Here is an 8,780-nt window from a genome sequence, read left to right as displayed (position 1 = left end):
ATTCATGGAATTCAAGTATCCAAATGGGCAGGGCTTCTCTAGGGGGCAAGCAGAACAGGGGAAGGCACAGGCCTCTGTGGGGAACTGAAAGCCAAGGGGCCGAATGCGGCCCTCCAATCCTATTGGCTCCCCAGATTCTCCCCAGGCCATACTCTCCACCAGCCCTGCTCTGCACCTTCTTTGAGCATTTTTTTTTACTGAATGGAACATGTCCTTGAAGTCTCTTGCTCATCTGCAGGCTTACACCAAGAATGGAGGAATAGGAATTTGTTTTCAGCACCAAAGTTGAGCTCAACATTCTTTTCATTCCAGGGCTCCTCCTAAGATTTTGTTCTTGTTGGAATTTCAATAGCCTAATGTAGAAGAGGGGCAGGGAGTGGGGAGAAGCCCTTTGGTTGGTGCTACCAAATTGGGAGTCAGAAATCTTTGCTGATTTACTACAAAATTTCCAGGAATCTCCAGATAAGCTCCTGATCTACCTCCTGCCCATACCTGACATAGGGTTTGTCCACACTTACCTTTCGCCCTGTGCTTTCTAGGCACAGGTTTGCACTTTCATAGCCCATGTCTGAGTGTTTCCCCCAACCCCTAGCCATTTTCCTTGAGAAACCCATTTTTTAACCACTGAATTGGAGCAAATGGCAATTCAGGTTTTCCCCTTTAAGGCATAATGCTAGTAGTACCAGGGATGGTCAGCAGAGGGCTCCACTTTCCCTAAGCACACACACTGAAACCCATGGAAAGGGGAAAGTTCCATGTCTTGCAATCCAAATGACAGCCAGCAGGGATTTTCATGCATTATTCCCAGATAGAGAAGCAAGACGCACCTTTTTGCCCCAAAGCAATCCTGTACAGGCAATATGAACTCAGTTGTGCTAATCTGCAAGGCCTGGGCTTAATCCCTTTGTCATCACAACAGCTGAAGCACTCAGGGCAGTTTATGCCACAGGGATCGGGAGCATAGCTGTCAACTTTCAGATTTGAAAATAAGGCATCAGCAGCCTCACCTGTCCCAGGGACAGTCTACAGGATATCTAACAATCCGGGAAGCAGCGGGAAACGGCGCTGGAATAAGGGAATTTCCCACAAATAAAAGGGAAGGTTGACAGCTATGATCAGGAGTGCCAAAACAGCACTGCCATTCCTCAGAATCAAAACCCTAACTCCTGTTCAGCATCACCCAACTCTCTTTTCAGAGAACATAAGAAATCCAACTTTCCCTGTTCCCACAGAGCAAACACTTAGGGATTTTCTTTTTCAACATCTTTATTTTATCAAAAGTAAAAAAAAGATAAGATTCCCCCCTGCCTGAATAAGGATGAATCACCTCCCATCATTGTCATTACAGGGGTTTATGGGGAGGGCAATTAAGGGAAAAGAGCAACTTGCTGCAAGAGCACCATTCAAGAGCACCTCTCCACCCAATGTTAAAGAGAGCCTAACTGCAGGTTTGGTGTGCATGAATCCAGAAAATGCTCATCACAAGTCAGGGTAGTCTGTGTGAGTATTCCCAAAGCTTGTGTTAGTCCTAGCACGTAAAACTGTCGATTTAATAATAAAACCAATTATTTCTTCCTCTTTAAACAATGTTCCTGTCTGCAGGGTCTGGCATCAAAGACCTCAAAACTCCCAACGTGCTCTGGTACAAAAGTAGGCTTCTACTGGCACAGTCCAAAAAGATCCCATGGAAACTTGGGGCCTGACCTCTTTGACCCCCCCGGCAATAAGCCTAGGCCTCACTCTGCCACAGAATCTGCCTTCCCCTCTCTTCTTAGGCAGCGAGACATCCAGGATGCTTTCCATTAGAAACCAACCCCTTCTTTTCCACTTAGGGGTCACTGTGCCTCTAACGTCCTCTCACTTCAGTTCTCCTCTCAATTCAAGGATTCCCCCGACTGGCCCACAGGAAGAAGTCACAGCGGGAGCGGGGATCTGATGGCTTCCCCAGAGGCCGGGCGCAGACGTAAAAGCGCCGCCCAGAGTTTGGTCCCGGCTTCTTCACTGTCCGCAGGACACAGGGCTCTCCATGGGCCTTGCAGTGAGGCGGGCGAGCAGGGCCTGGCAGCAGGGACTTCCACAGGGCAGCGGACTGGTTTGAACTAGAGGGGACCGAGCCTTTCCCACAATCCAGAGCTTCTCCATTGGCCGTGCCCAGAGTGGGCTCCTCTCTCAAACTCCCAGTGCATGGCTGGGTCCCACCAGCAACTTCCTCCATCCCATGCTCAACAACCATCCTTCCAGAAGCGTCAAGAGGAGGTTCCACCCCAGAATCTTCTGCTGTCCTCGTTTTCATTACAGACTGATAGTTGGCACTGTCGGTGGTGGCCCTAGGCCGGCCGTTTCCAGCTTTGAAGAAGCTTCGCAAATCTCCTTGCCCCTTCTGTGGTGGACCCACCTGTCTCTTCTTGGAACCCCCTGCAACACTTGGTTCCCTCCTGCCCCGTTTTTGCCCCCTCTCCTCTGGCAGGCTGGTCCGCTCCACTTTCACGAGGAAGCGGCTGAGCTTCTGCTGGGTGCCAGCAAACTCAGGCAGGAAGCGGGTGCAGAGAGGTGGGCAGCGGGGTGCCCCCAGGCAGATGCTTCTAAGCGCCACCCGCACAGGACAGTGGTCGGAGCCAAAGACGTCTGGCATGAGCTGAGCATCCTGCAGCTCTGACAATGCTAGCGCACGATCAGCCAGGATATAGTCAATGCGGGTGCCGTAGTTGAGCTGCCGGGAACCGGTTACGTTGCACCAGCAGGTGTAGGCGTCACTCTGACCAGGGTGCAGAAAACGGAACGTGTCGACAAAGCATTTCCCATCCTGGGAATCCTTGTGTGGCTCCCACAGAAAACTGTCCAGCCAGCGGCGCCCGGGATGCTCCTGAAAGGATTCCTGCAGGTGACAGTGGTGGAAGCGTTAAGTGCTATTATTATTATTATTAATAATAATAATAATAATAATAATAAAATTTTATTTATACCCCGCCCTCCCCAGCCAAGACCGGGCTCAGAGCGGCTAACAACCAATAATAAAAACAAGTTGATTAAAATACAATTTTAAAAAGATTAAAATGCAACATTAAAACATTAGGATGCAGCCTCTTCACAAATTAAGATTTCCATAGTGCTTTCAAATGCTGTCTATGCATTGGTTTCTTGTAACCCTTGCATCAAGGGATGCGGGTGGCGCTGTGGGTTAAACCACAGAGCCTAGGACTAGCCGATCAGAAGTTCAGCAGTTCGAACTCCCGCGACGGGGTGAGCTCCCGTTGCTCGTTCCCAGCTCCTGCCAACCTAGCAGTTCGAAAGCACATCAAAGTGCAAGTAGATAAATAGGTACTGCTCCGGCGGGAAGGTAAACGGAGTTTCTGTGCGTTGCTCTGGTTTGCCACAAGCGGCTTAGTCATGCTGGCCACATGACCCGGAAGCTGTACGCCGGCTCCCTCGGCCAATAAAGCGAAATGAGCGCCGCAACCCCAGAGTCGGCCACAACTGGACCTAATGGTCAGGGGTCTCTTTACCTTTAACCATCCTGAAACACAGGGGCAACTAACCTGCAGCCCTGCAGACTCGCATCATCCCCAACAACGACTCACATCATCCCCAACTTTGGCCATGCCTATTTATTAATTTATTTAAAGTATGTATATACTGTTTTTCATCAGAAAATATCACAAATTGGTTTGCAAGTAAGACTATGTAAAATAAAAATTAAAGTGTACCCGAAGAAGCGTCTCCATCCCCAGCCAGATGGACGGGGTATAAATAATAAAATTATTATTATTATTATTATTATTATTATTATTATTATTATTCTGTGATAAATGAAGCATCCAGCTCCACAACACAGAACTCCACTCACTCAATATCCACAACTATTAAGCCAGTGTGCTGTAATGGTTAGAGCAGGGGTCAGCAAGCTTTTTCAGCAGGTCCACTGTCCCTCAGACCTTGTGGAGGGCCAGACTATATTTTGGAAAAAAAAGTAGAACGAATTCCTATGCCCCACAAATAACCCAGAGATGCATTTTAAATAAAAGGACACATTCTACTCATGTAAAAACATGCTGATTCCGTCTGTGCAGCAGACCCGGTCCCCTGGCCTTAGTTTGCCTACCCGTGGGATAGTGTTGGACTATGACCTGGGAGACCAGGGTTCGAATCCCCACTCAGCCATGAAGCTCACCAGGAGACCTTGGGCCAGACACCATCTCTTAGCCTAACCTACCTCACAGGGTTGTTGTGAGGATGGAATGGGGAGGTGGAGAACCACATACACCACCTTGAGCTCCTTGGAAGAAAAGGTGGCATATAAGTACAATAAGTAAAGAATAAAGTAATAAATAAACTATTAACACATCTGTACCTCAAATCTGTAAAGCGGCACACATTCACCCACACTCACATACTCCCCACCATCACAGCCTTTCTTCCCTGGAGTGGGTAAGGGAATCTGTCTCACTGTTCCTCACCCTCTAAGCACACCTTGCAGACTTCATGATCCCTAAACACGCTGGGAAGGGCTGGGCTCAGTGGCAGAGCTTCTGCTTTGCATGCCAAAGGGTCCCAGGCTCAACCCCCAACATCTCAAGATAGGTTGGGCTGGGAAGGTCTCCGTCTGAATGCCCTCAGTCTGAAACCAGAGCCGCAGCCAGTCAGTGATGAAAATGCTGAACCAGATGGACCAAGGATCTGACACAGAGTAAGGCAGCTTCCTATGTGTCAGGACTCCCCACCCAACTCTGTGCATGCCTATGAGAAACAGATTTGCTGCCGCTGCTGCAGCAGCACTGCCAGGCCCTGTACTGTAGAGTGTAAAGGGAGCTGCATAAAGTGGGCAGCCTGCTCACCAGATCTCCCGGGTCACAGTGGTCAATAGGCTTGTGTGCTGTGTTGATGTCCCCCAGGATGACCACATGGCTAGACGGAGAGAGGAAATGTGCATGAGTCGCAAGGCAAAGAGGCAAGACAGCAAGGTCCCACTCATCCCAACAGTCCTGACTCCATCAGAGAAGGTTGGTGGACTGGAAGCTGGCTTGGACAGGGAAGGGATAACGGCTGAGGCAATGAAATATCATCAGCATCATTCATTTGGGCTCTTTGACTTTCTCAAGGTTCCTCACATGTATTTGCAGCAATTATGGTACAGCTCAGTATTCTTCCCACGTTGGAGATGAGGGTGGAGGTAGAGACAACAGTGACTGGACCCAGGGGTAGCTGATTTGCTGACTTCCAGCTGTTGCTGGACTACATCACCCCTGACCATTTCCCAGGCTGGCTGGAGCTGGAGTTTCAATGATTTCTTGAGGACACCACATTGGCTACCCCTCTGGAGAATAGCCGACTGAGTTTGGGGCACTCATCTGTGTGCCCCAAACTTCACCAGGAGTTTCACAGCCTGGACCTTTTACAACAGTGCGATCTCATGCAAAGTTAACTAGGGCATCCTTTGCATGCTTGCTCTGGAATAAGTAGCACTGAACTCAGTGGGGCTCACTGACGTGGCTCCCTCCAGCAGTTTTGCTCTAACTACTCCACCAGTGTTGGCTGTGGCTGATGGGAGGTGGAGTCCAAAACACTGGAAGGGACTGGAGCACCAAAGGCTTGACTAGGGAGTAAGCCCCAGAATAAGCATGTCTAGGACTGCACTGAGCCAATGAGAGGAGTGACACATACCCTCCAGCTCTGAGAAGTGCCTCGGCCCGAGCTTGCAAGAGGTGATAGAAACGCAGCTTGAAGTCCCCACGCTCTGGCTTTTCAGGATCTGCACGAGGGCAGTACACATTGATGACTGTCAGCGTGGTCTCCTGCTGTTCTGAAGTGCTGCAGTGAAAGGACAAAGCACATCAATGCTGTCACACCTCAGTTACTAATGGCTCAAGCTCACTGATTCATGGCTGGCTAGGACAGGCTATAGACACAGACCCATTAAGAGCTTCACAACAGGTTTAGGAAATTCCACTATCAAGGCTGAGGATGCTCATGAAATTCCATGGGTTAAAATGGAAAGAACACTCGGCAATCAGCAGTCTGCTCCTAAAGCCAGGGTTGGAAACATTCTGCATACTTCTAAAAATATTTATGGCTGCAGTGGTGTCAGTGTGGCATTCATTCTGTCCCAGCTCCTGCCAACCTAACAGTTTGAAAGCACACCAGCATGAGTAGATAAACAGGTACCGCTGCAGCAGGAAGGTAAACAGGGTTTTCATGTGCTCTGGCACTTGTCACAGTGTCCTGTCGCGCCAGAAGCTGGCCACATGACCCGGAAAGCTGTGTGCGGACAAACGCTGGCTCCCTCGGCCTGAAGTGAAATGAGCGCAGCACCCCACAGTCAAGCTTGACTGGACTTAACTGCCCAGGGGTCCTTCAACTTTACCTACCTCAATGTGTAACCCAGCATGTGATGCAAAATTGCAAAAAATCTCAATTTTGCTTCAAATTAAAAGGAAAGCACCTAGCCCTCTTAGCTGGCCAGGAAAATCTGAAAAATCCTGGAAACTTGTTGTCTCTTACACACACATTCTTTTCAACTCTCCTTGACAACAACCCTGTAAAGTTGCTATAATTATTATTGTTATTATTAGCCAGGATCACAAATGGAGAGTTGAGAGCAAGGTGACAGGCCCTGTAATAAATTTATCCTTGAGGGTTAGATCTGAGTTGGGCATTTCTTGGCTCACACTCTTAAGACCACAATTTTCTCGACTACAACCGCTGCCAGTTACCAAGCATTGTCATTGGCTCACAACTCTGTCAATGGCAATAACAGGAACTTTTTGCAGACCCTCCCATCCCTTCCTGTTCCTACCAAATACGGTGACGGGTGATCACAGCCCGGCCCTCACTGTCCAATGCCTGTAGCTCCTCAGTTGTGAAGCCCTCCGTCTCTCCATAAGAACCAACTGCGCCATCGTGCTTAGCAAACAGCCCAGACAGGCCTTCTTCAGCTGCCTCTGGGGTGGCACTGACCTTACAGAACGTTGCAACACCTGGAAGACAAAGAGAGACTGAAAGTTTGTTCTGGGCTCTCAAAGTGGGCTATAAAGCTATCTATTTTATCCAGGATACAAGAGAAAGAAACAAATTGAAACCTCTGTACCTTACAGAGGTAAGGCACACCACTTTGTACATCACTTGGTGGGGTTTATAAAAAAATCAAATGGTATGCAAATTATATGCAACAGAATAAAATAAATAATGGTGGTTTGATTGGCGGTAAAAAGCAGGGGATATTTTTCAGGCAGTGAGGCAAATCAATGCCATCTGAAAGTGACAGATGAAGTCACCACTTAAGACACAGCTACAGGAGTATGTTGAGACATTGGCAACCTGAGAGGTGGCTGATTCCCCTTTGCTACTGTCCACTAACCTGAATAGCCATTGCGGGTGCGACTGAAGCTGAAATAAGAGTTATAGCCCTCCACTATTGCCAATGGCTCCTCCAGCAGGTCCCCTGAGAACAAAACAGAATTTGGAAAGCCATCAGGCTGGAGACATGGCACCAGAAAACCATTTTTTTAAAATTTCACTCTCTTTGCTGTTGTTGGTTTTTTTCTAGCGTGCAAAAGGTTACAGGTTACCCCAGCAATGTGGTCACAGCAATGCAGGTTCTCTCAGCAATGTAGCTTATCCAGATTTTTTTTGCAAGGGGGGGCAGGATTTTTAATGGATGTCTTCCACCAACACTGTAAAAGATTTGTCCCTTCCTCTCTTTTGACTCCTCACTCTCCCTTGCTTTACTCCTAGAGCAGAGGTGGAGGAATCTGCAGCCACCCAGGTGTTGTTGGACTGCAACTCCCATCAGCCCCAGCCAGCCTAAATCAATGGTCAGGGATTAATGGAACTGTAGTCCAACCACATGGGAGGGCCACAGGTTCCTCATCCTAATCCTAGGCAAAGGGTAAGGTAAAGGTAAAGGTACCCCTGCCCGTGCGGGCCAGTCATGTCCAACTCTGGGGTTGCGCGCCCATCTCGCTTAAGAGGCCGGGGGCCAGCGCTGTCCGAAGACACTTCCGGGTCACGTGGCCAGCTCACGGAACGCCGTTTACCTTCCCGCTAGTAAGCGGTCCCTATTTATCTACTTGCACCCGGGGGTGCTTTCGAACTGCTAGGTTGGCAGGCGCTGGGACCGAACGACGGGAGCGCACCCCGCCGCGGGGATTCGAACTGCCGACCTGACGATCGGCAAGTCCTAGGCGCTGAGGTTTTACCCACAGCGCCACCCGCGTCCCTTAGGCAAAGGGTACCCCTTTCCCAAATGTTTCTCTCAAGGAAGGAAATATATCTCACCATGTTGCAGCCCTGCATCATGACCCTTTGCCTCTCATCTGTAGTTGGCACTGCCTTTCCCACCTGTCAATGTTGGAGGGGTGTCAGACACGTCTTTTTAACCCATTCTGATACCTGTCCCACACCCAATTTCAGGTTACCAAAATACCAAAAAGTATGACAAAAGTAGGGTCAGGTGCCCAACTTTGAGCAATCTTGCTTTTGATAACGAAACTAGGAATCTCCACCATGACCCCTTGTGAGCTGGGGACAGGTGGGAAAAGGCACATGATTCTGCGTATGCACGTGTGAACGCGTATTCCTCGCGTCGACTCACGGGTGACCTTGGTCTCTTGCAGGCAGACGACATCCGCCCCCAGGGAGTCCAGGAGCGGCCTCAGCCCCGCGGGTCCCAACCCAGCCCGGAGCCCGTTGACGTTCCAGCTCGCCAGCCTCATCCCCGCCTCAGGGGCGAGGAAAGCGACCGGAAGTCTCTGAGAAACGTCATTTCCGGCCGCCAAGGCGAGGCG

At 49.5% G+C, this 8,780-nt stretch overlaps 1 protein-coding gene across 1 annotated transcript; it reads right to left on the bottom strand.

Annotated features, from left to right (window-relative positions):
* Positions 1–1,248: 1,248 nt before the first annotated feature.
* Positions 1,249–8,752, bottom strand: APEX2 (apurinic/apyrimidinic endodeoxyribonuclease 2). Its single transcript, XM_083593532.1, has 6 exons — positions 8,588–8,752; positions 7,352–7,435; positions 6,791–6,971; positions 5,659–5,805; positions 4,833–4,902; positions 1,249–2,875 (listed from the first exon to the last, which is right to left on the bottom strand). The coding sequence occupies exons 1-6, from the start codon at positions 8,706–8,708 to the stop codon at positions 1,880–1,882; spliced, it is 1,599 nt and encodes a 532-aa protein (XP_083449658.1). The 5' UTR covers positions 8,709–8,752; the 3' UTR covers positions 1,249–1,879.
* Between the last annotated feature and the right edge of the window lie 28 nt (positions 8,753–8,780).

Source organism: Podarcis filfolensis (assembly GCF_964270895.1).
Source record: "Podarcis filfolensis genome assembly, chromosome: 17".
Taxonomy (NCBI): Eukaryota; Metazoa; Chordata; class Lepidosauria; order Squamata; family Lacertidae; genus Podarcis; species Podarcis filfolensis.
This window is presented reverse-complemented; position numbering and strand designations above follow the sequence as displayed.